This window comes from Dromiciops gliroides, chromosome 2 (genome assembly GCF_019393635.1).
Source record: "Dromiciops gliroides isolate mDroGli1 chromosome 2, mDroGli1.pri, whole genome shotgun sequence".
NCBI classification, from domain to species: domain Eukaryota; kingdom Metazoa; phylum Chordata; class Mammalia; order Microbiotheria; family Microbiotheriidae; genus Dromiciops; species Dromiciops gliroides.
The window spans coordinates 214,587,762-214,607,277 of NC_057862.1; the positions used below are offsets into that span (position 1 = coordinate 214,587,762).

General features: G+C 40.9%; 1 protein-coding gene across 2 annotated transcripts in view; it reads right to left on the reverse strand.

Annotated features, from left to right (window-relative positions):
* DGLUCY (D-glutamate cyclase) overlaps positions 1-19,516 on the reverse strand; it is a 132,296-nt gene that overhangs the window by 80,627 nt on the left and 32,153 nt on the right. For both annotated transcript variants that reach the window (XM_043988705.1, XM_043988706.1), the window contains exon 2: positions 8,082-8,193. In XM_043988705.1, the coding sequence (XP_043844640.1) occupies positions 8,082-8,184 (103 nt within the window). In that variant the 5' untranslated portion in view covers positions 8,185-8,193. The remainder of the gene's footprint in view (positions 1-8,081; positions 8,194-19,516) is intronic.

Below are 19,516 nucleotides of genomic sequence, written 5' to 3' on the forward strand. Positions count from 1 at the left end.
AAAATGAGCAGTACCATGCTGAGCTTAGGGTCCTGTGAAAGACCTCTGAGGGCAAAGGCTTTCAAATAGGTGTGGTTTCTATTGTCTCTACTGAGTTAGTCTGATCTCTAATGCACCTTTGGAGATGGCTCTGAGAAACCAGTCAGAGTTCCTGAGTGGGATAGGGTCACTGGGTTTCCCCCCAAAACCCATTATTAATAATTATTTTCTCACAATATTCTTAACCAAACAAAGGATAGGGGCAATTACAAATATAATAATTATAAAAATAAAGTAGGATAACTTTGATTGTACAACATTGAAAAGATTCTGCCCAGACAAAATTAATGCACCTAAGATAATCAAAATTTCTCTGATAAGGGTTTGGTACCTAAGATATAGAAACAATTGAAATATAATTTTATTAAATTATATATATATATATATATATACACACACACACATGTACATATACATATATATTTGTGTGTGCAAATACAGGTGTATACATGTATATTTATGTGTATACACTTGTGTGTACACATGTGTGAAAATACATGTGTGTGTGCATACATGAAACCAAAAAAGCCCAAATGGTCAAAGGATTTGAACAAACAATTCACAAAGGAAGAATTGCAAACTGTTAAGGATCCCCTGAAAGAATACTCTAAATTACTAATAATAAGGGACAAGAAAACCAAAACAATACTGAGGCTTCACCTCATACCCTGAAAACTGGCAAAAATGACAAAAGATGAGACTAGTCAATGTTGCAAGTTTCTAGGCATGCTGGTACATTGTTGGTAGAGCTATGAATTAATAGCACCATTTTGGAAAGCAATTTGGATTTATGCAAATAGTTATTAAATTTCCATACCTTTGACCCAGAGATTCTATTATACCCCCAAAGAAGACATTAGTAGAAAAAAAGTCCACCTCGTGCTTTACTACCATAGGTCTTTGAGTACCCACAGTCAACTTCTGGCCATAAAGAGGCATCCAGGAAGAAATGAGGAGGAGGAAGATAGCAAGTATTTATATAGTTGTGAGGGGTTGGCATGTAGGTGTTGCTTTGTTTAGGCCCATGTATATGATGTGTGCCCACATGAGTCTGTCTAGATGTGGCTTACAGAGAGAGGCAAAAATAGACATCTCTAGTTTTCCCTGATAACCCTTCTTCACCAGTAAGGAGAAAGTCCCAATACATTTGGCTCTTTGAGGATTGCAGTACTTCAAGATTTACAAAGCACTTTAATGCGTCATCTTGGTTGATCCTCACAGAAACTCTCTGTGGTAAGTGCTCTTATCATCCCCACTTTACAAATGTAGAAACTAAGGCAAACAAAGGCAAGTGCACTTGCCTGGTATCCCAGCTAGTAAGTGTCTGGAGCAGGATTGAATTTGAGTCTTCCTAACCCCAAGTCTAGCACTCTCTCTCTCTGCTAAGCCACCCAACCACCTTGGTTAACTTCAGCTGAAGGTGCTTTCTACACTGGTTTGCAATTTAGCCCCTGGCTTTTCAGAAACAAGTCCAAAGGGCTGTGAAACACTGGTCTGGATTATGGAAAGAAGCCGTGGAATTTCCTTCTGTGGACATCCTGGATGCAACAGGCCACCATCTGTCTAGGAGAGTTCAGACCAGTTCCCACCTCTTAGGCCAACTCAGTGTATGGAACTCATTATCTTCAATCTGATGCTTCCGCAGCCAATGTTACATAACATTTTTACAAAATGAGGACAGATGAGACCATCTCCATTATTTAGCTTAAGGAAGTTTACTGAATGTTCAGAACAAGCTCAGCGTGACTCCGAAAATAATTTGGTATGCCACTAAAATGAAAGTCACTCTGGCTTTTCCTGCCTTGTATTCCCAGGCTAGGAAATACGAACAACAATACCAGCCCTCCATCCCTCAGAGGCCTGTTGTGAGAACAAATATGATTTTTAAAGCCATAAATCAGGGAGGTGCTATGTACAGAAAGATTTGCTGTTGTTGTTATTTTATTTATTTGGGGGGGGAGGCAATTAAACAGAATACACTTTCCCCATCACTCTTTCTATTTCTAAGTCTGATGGTAATGGACAGGCCCTGAGTCAGACTCTTCATGTTAGTAATAAAAATGATTTAAATAAAAGCCTTAAATTTGTGCCTCTTTTGAGACTCTAAGGGGAACATCAGAGACTTGAGGGTACTTTAATGTGTGTGTGTATGTGTGTGTGTGTGAGAGAGAGAGAGAGAGAGGGAAGGAGGAAGAGAGGGAGAGAGAGAGGGAGAAAGAGAGAGAGAGGGAGAGGGAGAGGGGGGGAGAGAGAGAGAGAGAGAGAGAGAGAGAGAGAGAGAGAGAGAGAGAGAGAGAGAGAGAGGGGTAATCTTAGTTAAGTGACTTGTCCAGGGTCATATAGCTAAGTAAGTGAGAAGTGTCTGAGGATGGATTTGAACTCAGGTCCTCTTGACTCCAGGACCAGTGCTCTATCCACTGTACCACCTACCTGCCCTGAGGGTAATTAATTTTCTAATGTAGTTCATACATTAATGGGTGAACTGAACCTCTTGGGCTCCAGCTGAGGCCTCAGTGATTTAGTGAAAGAACTGAGATAATACCTCTGAGACCTTTTACAAATAAGGAGTTCCCTCCCTTTCCCTTTATTTCCCTCACTCTCCTCCCATCTCCTTTCCTCTTTTCTTCTTCTGCTCTCCTCTCTTCAGTTTCCTCATCTGAACAATGAAAAGGGCTTGGCAAAATGAGCTCTATGGTCCCTTCTAACTTGAAGCACACATCTAAGTGCAAGGAGTAAGTAGTGGAAAACAAAATGAGAAAGTCTGACCTAATGATTATTTTTTATTTTTTACAATTCAATTTCATTTTGAATTTTGACTTCTTGCGGAAGCTAGGTGGTGTAGTGGATAAAGCACCTGCCCTGGATTCAGGAGCCTCAGACACTTGACACTTATTAGCTGTGTGACCCTGGGCAAGTCACTTAACCCTCATTGCCCCACTCCCCCCAAAATTTGAATTCACTCACTCCCTTTTCCCCTCCTCCACCCAACTGAGAAGGCAAGAAAAACAAACCCATTACAAATATGTGTACTCAGGCAAAGCAAATTAGCCACATTGCAAAAAATAATAAAGAAAAAGAGGACAAAAAAAGGATTCAATTTGCATGGAGGCCATCAATCAACTAATCAATAAACATTTATTAAATGTCTACAATGTGCCATGCACTGTGCTATGGACTAGATAGCTTTCTGTCTGGAGGTGGGTAGCACATTTCATCATAAGTCCCTTGGAATTATGGAATTATATACATTTTTCTCTTGGTTCTGCCCACTTCATTTTGAATCACTACATAACAAGCCATTTTTTTTCTGAAACCATCCCCTTCATAATTTCTTACAACACAACATTGTTCCGGGGCAGCTAGGTGGCACAGTGGATAGAGCACCGGCCCTGGAGTCAGGAGTACCTGAGTTCAAATCTGGCCTCAGACACTTAACACTTACTAGCTGTGTGACCTTGGGCAAGTCACTTAACCCCAATTGCCTCACTAAAAAAAAAAAAAAAACACAACATTGTTCCATCACATTTACATACCATAACTTGTTCAGCCATTCCCCAATTGATGGGCATCCCCTCAGTTTCCAATTCTTTGCCATTACAAAGAGCTACTATAAATATTTTTGTACATATGGGTCCTTTTTCTCTTTATTTTATCTCTTTATAGTACACCAGTATCATAGCAGTATCACTACTCAATGATTATACACAGTTTAATAACTAATAATTAATAAATATTAATAATATTTGAGCATAATTCCAAAGTGCTTTCCAGAATGGTTGGATTAGTTCACAGTTCTATCAACAATGCATTACTGCACCTATTTTCCCATAGGCCCTCCATATTTGTCACTTTCTCTTTTTTTCATCTTAGCCAATGTGATGGGTGTGAGGTGATGCCTCAGAGTTGATTTAATTTGCATTTCTCTAATCTAACATTTTATATACAATTAAAGTCCAGAGGCAGTGATATTCCCTAATCCTTCCTTTGTGTCCAGAGGGTGCCTACCTTTGCTTAGACTCATATAATATTAAACTTGGAAAGAACCTTAGAGATCAGATAGTCTGACCCCTTCATTTTATAACTGAGGAAATCAAGGCCTAAAGAGACATGTACGAAGTTGCCCAGCCAGTTTGGGGTAGAGCCAGGACTAGATGCCAGACCTTCTGACTCCTTGGTTCTTCTCAGAACATCACGCTACCAGGTGTGACCTAGGTTCCGAGCATACTCCCCAAGGGCTGCCTAAAAGACACGAGTGGTACCTTCATATGACTAAAACTAAGCGTATTCTCTTTCTTTCAAAACCTACTTTTCCTCTTGACTTTACTATCTCTATCTGTAGCAATACCAGTCTTTCATATACCCCTTGGTGGATCCTTTAATTCTTCTCTCTCCCTCACCTCTAATTCATTTGCCAAAGCCTGTCAATTTGCTCTTCATTCCACCCCCTTCTCTCCTTCTCTTTATTTCCCAGTAGAGAATCCTGTTACTTCCCCAGTAGAAAGACAGTGCAAAAGTGCAGTGGAAAAGAGAATAGACTTAGGCCAGGATTCAGATCCTGACCTAACTTATATCACCATTTATCCTCTCCAAACCTCAGCTTCCTTATATATAAAATGAACACCATAAAACTTGCAAAAATTTAGGGCTAGGAGGGACCTTTGAGGATATCTTATCCAACTTTCTTTTTGCAGATGAGGAAAATAAAGCCTAGAGATGTTAAATGATTTACCCAAGATCACACAGGTCACAGAACAGGAATTTGAACCCAAGGTCTCTAACTCCAAGTCCAGGATTCATTTCACTGTACTTTGCAAGCCCTGGTGTACTTAGTACAAGATTTTATTACCACTCACTTAAACTACTCTAACAGCTTCCTCAGAAGTCTTTCCAGCTCCACACTCCTCTGTCCTACCTCCCAATCTATCCTTTTTCTGCTGTCAGGCTAATCTTTCTTATGCCCAAGTCTGATCAATGTCACTCCTTGGATCAAAGCCCTACAGTAATTTCCTGTTTCTTGCTGAATAAAGTTCAGACTCTTCAGCCTAGCACATAGGAACCTCACTGAGCTTAATTTCCTTATCTATAAAGCTAAAGGGTTGGACTAATTCATCTCAAAGGTCTCTTCTTTTTGTTTTTGTTTTTTGTTTTGTGGGGCAATGGGGGTTAAGTGACTTGCCCAGGGTCACACAGCTAGTAAGTGTCAAGTGTCTGACATCGGATTTGGACTCAGGTCCTCCTGAATCCAGGGCCAGTGCTCTATCCACTACGCCACCTAGCTGCCCCTCAAAGGTCTCTTCTAATCTAACACAAACAGGCAATACCTGGGCACTATCAGAGATCCCAGTTCCCCCAGTCATAGGCCTGCCCCTCCAGGAACATGCATCCTTATCTGTGTGCCTTCCACATGAGTGCCCTACCTAGGTGCCCTCTTGGCACCTGCTCCTTTCCAAAAAATTCCCCATATCTGTGCCTTCCTTGCTTGTTCTCTGGCCATATCTGTTTTCTGTATGTGTGCCCTTCCCACTGGTGGGGATATTTATGTATGTATTCATGTGTATATGGATATAGACATATATACATACATGTATATATATATACATAGACCATAGACATATACACATATATAGCACACAAGTGTTTCTATATAACCTACATATGTGTATTTGTATTGTGTATATATGTATACACACATATACATGGGGTGGTGAGAAATCTTTTATTGTCCCTTTATACTACTTGCTTACCTGCTTTTTTGCTTTGAACAAATACATCCTGTGGCTGGCTGGTAAAAGTAAGCACAGGGGAATCTGCAAGGAGGGCTCTGAGTAGATAGTAGCCCACTGATTGCCTCAAACCCGGGAGAGCTTTTCTGAGAGTCCCCATAGTGGTTTCCCCAGGTGTTACATTAACTTAGAGACAGACTAGTGTTCATGGATGATTGAAATGGGTCTTTGGATCTTACTAGGAACTCGTGAGTTATTGAAAGTAACGGCAGCTCTCCATTGTCTCCTAAACTACAAAAGGTCAGAAACTAAAAAAGGTATAATATATATCTGTGGTCTGAATGGGAATTGCCTTATTCTCTGCCCTTTACCCAAAGTGCTCAATTATCATTCCTTCTGCAGAGCTGTCTTCATCGGAAAGAATATTTGTATTACCAAATCTTGGTGACTCTCTTTTTTCCTTCTTAGGGGTCCCTTTCAAGGCTCAGGCTATCATCTGAGAGAGCCAGAAGATAGATGCTATCTATGAAATCATTTGTTGGGACTGGGGGTGGCATGATGTTAAGGTGACTCAGCTTGAGTCACAAATCAGACTTGCACCATGTATGATAATTTGGGATCACTTTTTTTCCGCCAGAGGAAAAAAGTCATGGTTTTATAATCTCATCATTATAGTGATTATATTTATCCAGTTTCCACACTTAACCTAATGGTGCTACTTCCCACAGATGAAGTTTCTGTGCCTCAAGTCATAGAATCATTGCATCTTAGAATACGAATCTTGTCCAACCTCTTCTTCAGGCATGATTCCCTGCTATAGTATCCCTAACAAGTGGTTGTCTAGACTTCTCTTGGACACTTGTAGAATTGGTGATCTCAGCAGACCTATTCAAAAGGTGCTTCCTCGTTTTGAGCTACCATTTTCCTCCCTGCAGCTTCTACCCAAGAGCCTTAGCTCTGTTCTCTGGGGTCAATCAATCAACCAGCAGACCTTTTATTATTATATGCCTACTGTGTGTCAGGCACTGCAGATACAAAGATAAGAAATGAAACGGTGCCCTCAAGAAGATTATATTCTACCACAGAGACCATACATACATAGAAAATATGAGATTTGGGGAGGAAAGCACTTGCAGCTGGGGGTTGGGTGGGATAATGTCTAATTTCTTATATAACATGATTTTAGGACATGGTGTGTTACAGTGGAAAGAATAAAGGCTTTGGAGTCAGGGGAGAACTAGGTTTAAATTCTGCCTCTTTACTACTTATAGGATCATGACCATGGAGAAGTCACTTAATTTAAATAAGGATTAAATGAGATAACATGTAAAATATGTGTAAGCTTTAAAACATAATTATCAGCTATTATTTTTGTGATGGGATGTTAATGTTTGCCTGATGCAAGCATCATTTCATCTATTATTCACTCCCACTCATTATACTGAACATAGAAGACTGTAATTTTCTTCAGGTCCCCTATTAAACTGCACTTGGAATATAAAAACTTTTTTTTTTTTGCCTTTGTCTCTCCAAGACCTAGTACCATGCACATAAGAAATTAATTGAATTGAATTCACGTTTCCCATGACACCCCTTTTTTCCTTCTGCTTTCTAGCCAGACTAACATACTTACTGCTCCTGCAACTAGCTATCCTCCATACATGACACAGGCTGTGCTCTGGGCCAGGAATATGCTCCCTCCTTACCTCCATCTCTGAAAAGCTTTAAATTCACTCAAGGATCAGCTCAGGTGCCACTTCCTATTAGAAATTCTTCCCTGATCCCTCTAGTTTTTAATAATCTCACCTCCTCTCCTTCATCTATCATGGATGTAGTTATCTAATTATACATTCCATTCTTCCCTCTGTAGAAGCTAAACTCCTTGAGGTCAAAGACTGATTTTTATTTTATCTTTGTATCCCTAGCACCTTGGCAAAGTACCTTGTACATAGTAGGTGCATAATAAATGCTGGACTGGATTGGAACTCAAGGAACAAGTTCTATCCAGAAGTGTTGGTGGTGGTAGTTGCTCAGTTATTTCAGTCATGTTCAATTCTTCCTGACCCCATCTGGAGTTTTCTTGGCAAAAATATTGGAATAGTTTGCCATTTCCTTCTCCAACTCATTTTAAAGATGAGAAAACTGAGGCAAACAGGGTTAAGTGACTTCCCCATAAGGGGAACACAGCTAGTAAGCGTCTGAGGCTGCATTTGAACTCAGGTCTTCCTGACTCTTGGCCCAGTGCTCTATTCACTGTGTCACCTAGCTGCCCAGAGATGGATTTATTTTCTTTTTCTTATTTTACCCATCAATACTTACCCCCTGTCATACTGGAAATATTTCTATGGTTGAATTTCTTCTGTAGAGCCAAACTCCTAAATGTAGGAAGAAGGTGTGTCCTCAGAAAGGTGATGAAAGTCATTTAACAATCCTGGAAAGAGACAAGGACAAATTTGGTTAAGCAAGGTAAGAGGTAAGAAGAGATGAAATACCCTTGCTCCCTGAAGTATCAGATGTGCCTAGCTTCATTTTCAAAATTCTTGAGTCTAAGCAATTATTCTCTCACTGATTACTCCCAGCTCTGTTCCTGGATTAAAAATAATAATAATAATAATAATAATAATAGATAACAGTTACATAGCACCTACTATGTGCCAGGTATATAGTGCTTTACAAGTATTATCTCATTTGATCCTCACAACAACTCTGGGAGGCAGGTGCTAGTTTTAATTCCATTTTACAGATGAGGAAACTGAGACAAATCGAGGTTAAGTGACTTGCCATGGGGCAAGTGTCTAAGGCTGGATCTGAACTCAGATCTTCCTGCCTCTGTTTCTGATCAGAAAATCGTACCACTTCCATTTTCTTTGCTTCCTCCCGCTGTGTGTAATTCATAGAAAGTCCTGCTCCCAATCCTCTCTGCCTAGTCAAACATTACCCATTCATTCCTCCCACTCTGCCTGAGCCTGCCTCCTTCAGGAAGTCATCCTCCTTCAACCTCTCCAGCTCCTGCTTTACTGAGAATTACTTTTTCTCTACTGTGGCACCTATATTTTCATAGAGATGGGATTCTTAACCGAGTGTGTGTGTGTGTGTGTGTGTGTGTGTGTGTGTGTGTGTGTGTGTGTTGTGGACACCTTTGCAATGTGGACCTATTCTCAGAATGATGTTTTTTGCCTATTTTTATTTTTGTTTTTTGGGGGGGCAATGAGGGTTAAGTGACTTGCCCAGGGTCACAAAGCTAATGTGTCAAGTAGTCTTTGAAGCCAGATTTGAACTCAGGTCCTCCTGAATCCAAGACCGGTGCTTTACCCACTGTGTCACCTAGCTGCACCCTGCCTAGATTCATAATTGGAGGAAATGGTAAACTTCAGCTAGAGGTTAGTGAAAATAGAGATCTAATTTTTTCCCCCATCCAAGTTCACAAGCCCCCTGAAATCTATACACATGCCCTTTTTGGGAGGGAGGTGGTATTTGTGAACCCCAAATTAAGATTCTTGTCATAGAATCAATACCATCCAGAGATGACTGGCCTGGGTTCAAGGTCCTTTGTGGGTACATGTCCAATAAAATCATATCTCATAAATGTCCTTTGATATATTTATCTTTAATAATCTGCCACAGGACACAGTTTAAAATAAATGGCATAGTGAGAAAAGTAGCAATGTGGCATTTGCCCCATACACCTGTGGCATATCTTCCCACAAATAACACACCATCAGTGGGAAGAGTGGGCAAACACAGGGAACATCCATGAAGAGGTGTACACATAGGGAATGAGTGGGATTAAGGCAAATGTTTGGAAGGGTACACATATAGTAGGCAGCTAGGTGGCATAATGGATAGAGTGCCAGGCTTGTAACCAGTAAGACTCCTCTTCCCAAGTTCAAATATGGCCTCAGAAATTTCCTGGCTGTGTGATCCTGGGCAAGTCACTAACCCAGTTTGCCTCAGTTTCCTCATCTGTAAAATGAGCTGTATAAGGAAGTGGCAAACCACTACTGTATCTTTTCCAAGAAAACCCCAAATGTGGTCACAAAGAATCAGACATGACTGAAAACAATTCATCAACAACATACATAGCGAACATATGTGGCTCAAGCCCTGAAGCTTCAAGGTGACTGAAGTCTTCTGATGGGTGGTATCATAGTATTCTCTGGGGGTCTTTGCTGGATGTATAATATTCATTGGCTACTCCTTTGCTGGACAGGTAATTTTTGCTGAACACATAGTCTGCTAAACTTTCCTCTCCTATGTGCTGACAGGCTCAACCCAGTAAGCTGTGTGGGTGTCCGGTTTCAGCTGAAGTCCTTGGCTATATTGTTGTTGTTCAGTCACTTCAGTTGTGTCCTACTCTTTGTGACCTCATTTGGGGTTTTCTTGGCAAAGATACTGGACTGGTTTGCCATTTCCTTCTCCAGTTCATTTTTACAGACAAGGAAACTAAGGCAAACAGGGTTACGTGAATTAAGTCCATGGTCACACAGCTAGCACCAGGTCATATTTGAACCCAGGAATATGAATCTTCCTGACTTCAGGCCCGGCACCCTATCCACTTGTACCACCTAGCTGCCCCTAAATATCAATATTTTTAAGAAGAAAAAACTCTGTAGTACTCTCTTGGTTAAAACAAAACAAAACAAAACTAGGGGCTTTTAAAAATGGGTCTTTTAAGGGGGCAGCTAGGTGGTGCAGTGGATAAAGCAGTGGCCTTGGATTCAGGAGGACCTGAGTTCAAATCCAGCCTCAGACACTTGACACTTACTAGCTGTGTGACCCTGGGCAAGTCACAACCCTCATAGCCCTGGGGGAAAAAAAAAGGGTCTTTTAGAAAAATGACCACCATAGCTAAGAACAGCATAAATCTTCCCCAAGGTCAAGGATAAGAGGGAACCTTCTCAGCTTCCCTCACCCCCATCTTATGCAATGAGTTCATTCTTCTTAGTTTTGACTACTAAGGATGTAGCATGGTATATGGGAAAAGGATGGAATCTACAATCAGAAGACCTGGGTTCAAATCCTATCTCTGAGGCTCACTACTGTGAGTGAGATTTTCTCCCACCCTTTAGATTTAAGTGATTTAACCATGGTAATAATCATTTTATAGACTAAGGTATTCTTTAGTGGCTTAAGCTAATAATAATGAGGCAAGACAGATACTGGGAGAATGAATATACATGATATATTGTAATCTGGTTTTGGATAACTCAGAGTCCATCATCTCAGTCTCAACTCACCATCAACTCAATTCCAGTTGTGGGTAGGCATCTACCAATCAGCTTAAAGGTCAAATACCCAAAATAGTAACTCCTGAGCTAGAAAGGACCAATCAAAGCTTAGAGGAGAAGCCATATCATGGAAATGAATCAATTCTGCCAGCTGCCAAAAGAGGACAAACTAGTGGTTTGGGGGCCCCCAAGGAGGCATTTGCTTAGGTGGAAAAAGGGAAATCCAAGGGATTAGCAAGTTGGATGATGGAGGACTGATATTCCCATGTTCTCTACTGTAAAACTTATTTACACGGACCACTTGGGTTGTGTTTAATTGTGGGAGGAGTTGACCGTGTATAAATATCTGTGGATCCTGAGGTTTGGGGTCTTTGGATCCTAGACCTGAGACCGGTTTTATTGTTGTGAGATTTAAAATTGGATATTAGATCATAAATCTCCCCTACTTAACCCTTCCCTTAACTCATCTCCCAGACTAGTAAATGGAAGAAGCTTCTGGTTTTCTAGATAGAGCCTTTATTGTATATAAGGTGTTGTTGATTAGAAGGATAGGAAAACAGAAATACAGTACAAATCGTCTTAAATCTAGGCTTAGTCTATATTCCTTATAAAAACTCACCAAACCGATTTAGGCCACCTTTGGAGTGAGTCAGACCGTCTGTGCCGCGCCGCCCGGAGTCCCGCCAAGCCGGCAAAAAAGGCTACTCCCCTTCTCTCCACCCCGGAAGTCAAAAAACCCGGCAGGCAGTCTGACATGCGCAGCAGGCGGACTGTACCCGGCAGGCAGTCTGACATGCGCAGCAGGCGGACTGTACCCGGCAGGCAGTCTGACATGCGCAGCAGGCGGACTGTTCATCTCCTCCCCAAAAGGGTGGTCCTTGAAAAACTGGCGTCTTTCAGTTATCCTAGCCGACTGTTAAAAACTTTCATATTTTACCACATTTCCCCCCTTTGCTTCCTCAAGAAATGGAATGTTTCCTTGATGGAACAGTAAAAAGAATATAATAACTTCTGCTGACTAATAATATGCGAACAACAATACAGAAAAGGAAGAGAGGAAAGTTTTGTCCAGAGGGACGATTTTTTTTCTTTCCTCATGAACCGACGCTTTGACATTAGTCTTGCAAAGGGAGAGCCTCTGCAGAGAGTACATGTTACAGATAGTATATAACAGAAAGGAGATGGTAAAAGCTAATAAAGCAAAACAGTTCATATAAAGTCTCTGAGTTCTCTAGTCTTCTTGAAGTGGTAAGATGTCATCAGGAGGAAACTGGATTCTGGTCTGGAAAACTGGATTCTGGACTCTGGTCTGGATTCTGGATTCTGGACTCTGGTCTGGAAAGCTGGATTTCTTCTTTAACTGTTTGAATTGCTGTATTTTTTTTTTTTTTACTAAACCTTAGCATAGCATTTTGCAATCAGTAACACTTTTTACCACCATGTGTCTGGATCAAAGTCAAATTTAGTATGTGTTCATGACACCTGAAAATGTTATGGAAAGGTTATCATACCATATCTCATGGTTCCGAGACAGCCAGTGATTGTGCTAGGCCACAGGTGAATTCAACTGAGTGAGATAAAAAGATAAGTAAGTTCAGTTAAATTAGGTTAAATTAGGAGGGAGAGAGGATGAATACTGGACTGTGCCTAGTAATTGTGCTCTACATAGTCACCATCATAAGCAAACCATGGACTTATGTATACCTGTCTCTCCTTTTGTTGCACATATATTCTCTCCAGGGCCTGCATCAGAGTTCACAGCAAGTTAGTCTCTGAAATGATAAGTTTCCATATTTCTGAAATCTCATTAATTTCACCAAAGACAATATGATGGTAAAAATGTGTGCTATGCTGCATAACTGAGAATATATTAGTGATATATACAATAATTCCAAACCATACCCAGAGTATAATGACATATAAATAATAAACGAATGTAAATAGCTGATTATATTAGACATTGTTACATAATCTTCTTTTAGACATTATTACATAATCTTCTTTTAGCAATTAGACCACATCATCTTATACATGAATTCTCTAGTATAACAGTAGCAGATACTTAAAGTGGTGATTAATTCATCAAAAAGAAATAAGACTTCAATAAGCAAGATTCAATATTCAATAGCATATACTTAAAATGCCTTTGAAAAGTCACTTAGTTTACAAAATCGGGTTTTTAAAGAAAAGCAAAAGAAACAAAAATAAAAAAAAAAACAAAGCAAAACCAAAAACCAAAAATAAAAGGCAAAAGATTCGCTAAGCACCCTTTTGTGCTCTTAAAGAATTTAAAGGTGTGGTGAATTCCAGGTCTTTTCAGTGCCTTTCAAAAGTCAAAACAAAACAAAAAGCAAAAAGGATAAAAAAAAAAAAATAGGTATAGGGTAGGGAAAAGGGTGGGAGAAATTGAGGTGGGCCAGAAAACTAGGCCATGTGCTTCAGTGCTTTTGCCTGTGGAAGGAAATGCTTGTTAAATTTTAAGGTATTTAAGCTGCTAGAGTTTGGGGTATGCCACATTGTTTTAACTGGTTCCCCAATTCTCTGCATGCCAAAGTGGCAGGGGTTTCTGAATTGTCATTGATCTTTCTAATGCTGTCATAATGTTCTTTATGGTAGAAAATGTGGAGTTCTCTAGCATCAGTTTTGTCTGTGCCACTGATTTTCAATAAAGGCTGATTTAATTGATGAACCACAACATTCAGCTGATGCTGCTTAGCAAATGCTACAATTGAATCATTTCCTCCCCACTTTCCAAATTTCTTTAATTCATCAACATATTCTTCAAAAGGGGAGTCATTTACTATAAAAGACTCAAACTCTTGTCTATGGTTAATCATATAAGAAGCAGCTTCTTGTCTGTGTCTGAGATGATTTCTACAGTGACCTTCTAGCTGGTCTGCTAAAGCCCTAAAAAGGCAATTTCCGTCTCCTGATACTTTACGAAGACTGAGTCCCAAAGCATTTAACTGATCAGTGGGATTATTAAATGGGAACTGCCTTTTTCCTCTGAACTCTCTTTGCTCTTTAACAGTTGCTATCTTTAGGGTTTTTACCTCTTTAGCGTCTACCTCAGGTCTATCTGAAATCTCTTCACCTATGAATGGTGCAGGCTTTATATGAGAGCAATGAATCCATGAGTCTTTTTCACCAATTTTAATGGCAGTAGGAGTTGTCAATAATACCTGAAAAGGTCCTTCCCAGGCAGGTTGAGTTCCACTGGTTTTCTGAAAATTCTTTACATATATTTTATCTCCTGGGTTGAAGTTATGCAATGAAAAGTCTAATGGTCCTGCCTGGACCACAGCTCCTGCCTCATGGAGTTCACGTAGCCTGGTCTGTAATTCCTGTATATAGGAAGCAACAGAAGTATCACCTCCCACCAGTGATGTATAAACTGGGGAAAAAGTTTTAGCTTGGATAGGAGGGTGACCAAAAAGCATTTCATAAGGAGATATATGAAGTTCTCCTCTTGGTCTACTTCGTAGATAGAATAATGCCAATGGTAGAACATCAGGCCATTTCAAATGGGTTTCAGTACATAATTTGCCAATCATACTCTTAAGCTCTTTATTCATACGACTTGGCCTGAACTTTGTGGATGGTAGGGCGTGTGGAATTTTGGAGTCACTCCCAAGAAAGAATAGATTTGGGATAAAATCGAATCAGTGAAATGTGTGCCTTTGTCAGAATCGATGCGGGCTGGTGGGCCAAAACGAGGTACTATCTCTTTAAGAAGAATTTTGGCAACAAAGGCAGCTGTGGCTCGGGGGCTGGGAAAGGCCTCCACCCACCGAGTGAGCTGATCAACTATAACAAGGCAAAATTTATAATGTCCTGCTTTTGGCATAGTAATATAATCAATTTGTAAGTGCTCAAAAGGTGTATATGCTAGAGGACGCCCTCCATAAGCTTTGGCCTTAAAAGCATACTGATTATAAGACTGACATGTGGAGCAGCCCGAGCAGATTCGAGATGCTGTATTAGTCACACCTGGTGCTATCCAGGTTCTCTTAATAGAGTCTACAATGCCTTGTGTACCAAAATGGCCTTTTCTGTGAACAGAGAGGCATACCTGGTGGTAGAATTTCCGGGGAAGAAATGGCTTACCTTCCGGAGACACCCAGATGCCATTGATCTGTTTCGCCTTAAATTTCTTTTTCCACTTTTCTACTTCAGAATCGTCATAGGTTAGGTTGGAAGGAATATCCTCAGAAGGTGAAAGGTTAAATACATGTTCAGGAGCTTCTAATGCAGCTAGCTTGGCTGCAGAATCGGCTCGTGCATTTCCCTTTGAAACAGGATCACTATTCCCTGTGTGGGCAGGGCAATGTACAACGGCTAGGGAAGAAGGCAGTTTTAGGGCATCTAAGAGGTCCTTGATAAGGTCCCCATTGGCAATAGCCTTGCCCGAGGATGTTAGAAAGCCTCGTTGACGCCAAATCATACCAATAAAGTGGCATATGCCAAAGCCATATTTCGAGTCAGTAAAAATGGTGGCACTCTTATCTTTAGCTATATTACAGGCCTGTGTAAGAGCCACAAGTTCAGCAGCCTGTGCACTAAAATGGGAAGGCAGAGAAGCTGCCCAGAGGGTGTCATAATCAGAAACTACAGCAGCTCCAGTAAAACGGGTTCCCTCTCTCATAAATGAGGAACCATCTGTATAGAGGACAAGATCAGGATTTTCTAAAGGTGTATCAAAAAGATTGTCACGGGGTTTTTCAGCCATATCAACTAAAGAAGCACAGTCATGCAACGGTTCCCCCGAGAATGGTAAGTTAGGGAGTAGTGTTGCTGGATTAAGAACTGTGCAGCGTTTTAAAGTGATATTCTCATTACCTAACAGGGTTATTTCATACTTAGCCAGCCTTTGATCTGAAAAGGCTTGTGTCCTGTGACGTAGTAAGAGAGCCTCCACTTCGTGAGGGCATTGCACAGTTAGAGGGTTACCTAGGACCAAATCAGAGGCTTTTTCTACCAAAAGCGCTGTGGCCGCCACTGCTCTAAGGCAAGGTGGCGCTCCAGCCGCTACAGGGTCCAGCTGAATTGAATAGTAGGCTATAGGACGTTGGTTAGGCCCCAGTGACTGAGTCAGGACTCCAGAAGCCACCCCCCTTTGTTCATGCACAAAGAGAGTGAAAGGCTTACTATAATCTGGCAGTCCTAGGGCAGGTGCTGATAACAAGGCCCGTTTTAATTCTTTTATGGCTGAGAGATGCTGGGGATCCAACTGTAAACTGTCTGGAACAGAACTTTTTGTAAGAGCTATGAGGGGTTTAGTAATTTCACCAAAAGAGGGTATCCATTGTCTACAGTACCCAGCTGCTCCCAGAATGGCTCTCAACTGCCTCTTAGTAGTGGGGGCAGAGAGTTGTTGAATGGCCTGGACTCGCTTAGAAGAGACAGAGCGAGTTCCAGCAGCCAAAATAAATCCTAAATATTCTACCTGGGGCAAACACCATTGTACCTTTGTCTTGGAAACCTTGTGTCCTCTCTTGTGCAGCTCCAGCAGTAAGTGACGGCTATCTTCCTGACAAATTTCAGCATTAGGAGAGGCCAAAAGTAAGTCATCAACATATTGTACTAGTATGGAGCCCTTAAAGGTAATAGAGGCCAGATCCTGCTGTAAAATTTGGGAAAATAATGTGGGACTGTCTACAAATCCCTGTGGGAGTCTAGTCCAGGTCCACTGTCTATTTTTCCAGGTAAAAGCAAATAAATATTGGAAGTCCTCATGTACTGGTATGGAGAAAAAGGCAGAGCAAAGGTCTACCACTGTGAAACATGTAGATTCATAGGGAATCGATGAAATTATCGTAGCCGGGTTTGGAACTATGGAATGTCTAGGAATAACATAATTATTAATCGCTCTAAGATCTTGCACAAAACGATAAACAGGTTTACCATCTGGCCCAGGCTTGGGTTTTTTAACTGGCAAAATGGGAGTATTGCATGGAGAGTGATGACATGGAATAATAATACCCTGGCTTTTCAAAGCCTCAATTATAGGGGTGATCCCTTCTATTGCTTCCCTAGACAATGGATACTGTGGAATGGAGGGGGGTGGTCCCCCCTTAACTTTAAAGGTAACAGGCATGGCAGACTTAAGGAGCCCCACCTCATTAGGGGATGAGGCCCATAAAGACTCAGGAATGTCAGAGGGGATTTTGGATACCTCCCCTGCTGTTCCTTGAGCTTCTGTAAGTAAAATTGGTAATAAATGAACAGTATCCTCTGGCAATTGTAAGGAGACAGCCCCATCTGGAGCACAAGATATGGTTGCTCTAAGCTTGCAAAGGAGATCACGACCTAATAAATTTACAGGGGCATCAGGCATGAGTAAAAATGAATGTTCCACTGTTAAGGGCCCCATAGATACCATGCGAGGATTCAATTTTGCCACTCTCTGGCTCTTTCCTGAGACTCCCACTACATTCAAAAATCCTACAGGTCTACACCCAGCATCTGGTTTGCTTACTAATACTGATTTAGAGGCTCCTGTGTCTAGCAGACAATCATAATAAGTCTCCCCCACTTTTAAGGTGACATGTGGTTCATTACTCTGGGGAGGTGAATGGACTGGCACAAGTGCATTCAAAAAATCCGGATCTGGGAATATATGGCTTTCATTATCTATGTTCCATTCCTCCCCAAGACACCATCATTCCTGTGTCCTCTTCTGAGGGGGGTCTTGGTTACCATTATTCTGGTACTGCCTTTCTGTATTCCTCCAAAAAGATCTATTTCTATTTTGATTTCGCCTGTAATTAGAATTAGAATTTCTTCTCCAAGTCCTACATTCTCTCAATTCATGCCCCTCCTTACGACAGTAACAACACACCTTAGTGTCCTTGTTCCGGTGTCCACATGGCTGACTAGGAATCGCTGGTGCCAGAATGCTCTGTTTAGGGTGATCTGGATCTTCCTCACGTGAGTCAAAGACATAATTTGCAAGTTCCTTAATTCTATCTACTGAGAGATTTCTCCAGTCTGGACATTGTTTCAGAAAGTATCTGCGTATTTCTGGCAGTGAATTATAAACAAATGTGTTGAGAATGATACAGGAATCTCTTAAATCTACTGGATCCAATCTGGTGTACTGTCTAGCGGCCTCACAAAGTCTATCATAAAATCTGTTTGGTCTTTCATTAGCCTCCTGAGGTAGGCTTAAAAATTTCTGCCAGTTTTCCGGTTTTCTAGAGCAAGATTCCATTCCCTTCAGAAGTGTTTCTCTAGCATCTTTTAATCTTTGGAAATCCCTATCATCATTATAATTCCACTCTGGATCCTTTAGAGGCCATTCCACATCGGCCTTACCTTTCGCAACAAGGGCATTTCCTGCTGAGATAATATCTGTAATCTCAGTTGGGGACAGTAAAGTTTCCAAAAGGCAAGTAACATCAGCCCAACTGGGTTGATATGCATTAAATATAGTCCTTAACTGTGAAATTACAGTGTTTGGATTTTTCTCAAAACTAGGGATGATTGATTTCCATGCGCTCAAGTCACTTGGTCTAAAGGGGCTATATTTTCTGACTTGAATTGGCACTCCCTTCTTACTATGTTCTATAGCTTCCTGCAGAGGGAGTAGTTTCTGCTGATCTGATTCTGAACTTGGATCATCTCTAGTAGAAACAGCCATTTTGAGGTCTCTCTCCATATGTGAGAGTTTCCCCCACATCATAACAATGATAATAACAAAAACAATGATAATAACAAAAACAAAAAAAAAACAACAAAAAAAAATAAAATCCTTAGTCGTATGAACTATGGATGTGGTATTAAAAGGTATTTCAATTGCAGGCATAAAATTTCTACTTATATTAAACGTATTTTCCCAAAGATTCTCACGTATACTATTATACAAAAAACCTTTTGCTGCCTGAATGAGGAAAAAACCAATAATGTTATGAAGGACCATTGAGTAAACTATTCCTCTAAGTCGGGATGTTATGCTGTCCCAATACATTCCGATGAGAAAAATCAAAGGGATGGTAGAATATTCGAGCATCTTGCCCTTTAAACTGGGCTGGCTTTTCTGTTTAAAGCAAGACTTTTAGAGGCTTAAAGTCTTTAAGGGAGATTAGACAAAGGGAAAGTCCGCGGGGGGGGGGGGGGTATTTGGAAAATCCACCGAATTAGCCGGCTTATGGCCAAACTAGGGAGGGTGGGAGGGTCCTTAAGGTCCCATCTGGGTCGCCAAACTGTGAGATTTAAAATTGGATATTAGATCATAAATCTCCCCTACTTAACCCTTCCCTTAACTCATCTCCCAGACTAGTAAATGGAAGAAGCTTCTGGTTTTCTAGATAGAGCCTTTATTGTATATAAGGTGTTGTTGATTAGAAGGATAGGAAAACAGAAATACAGTACAAATCGTCTTAAATCTAGGCTTAGTCTATATTCCTTATAAAAACTCACCAAACCGATTTAGGCCACCTTTGGAGTGAGTCAGACCGTCTGTGCCGCGCCGCCCGGAGTCCCGCCAAGCCGGCAAAAAAGGCTACTCCCCTTCTCTCCACCCCG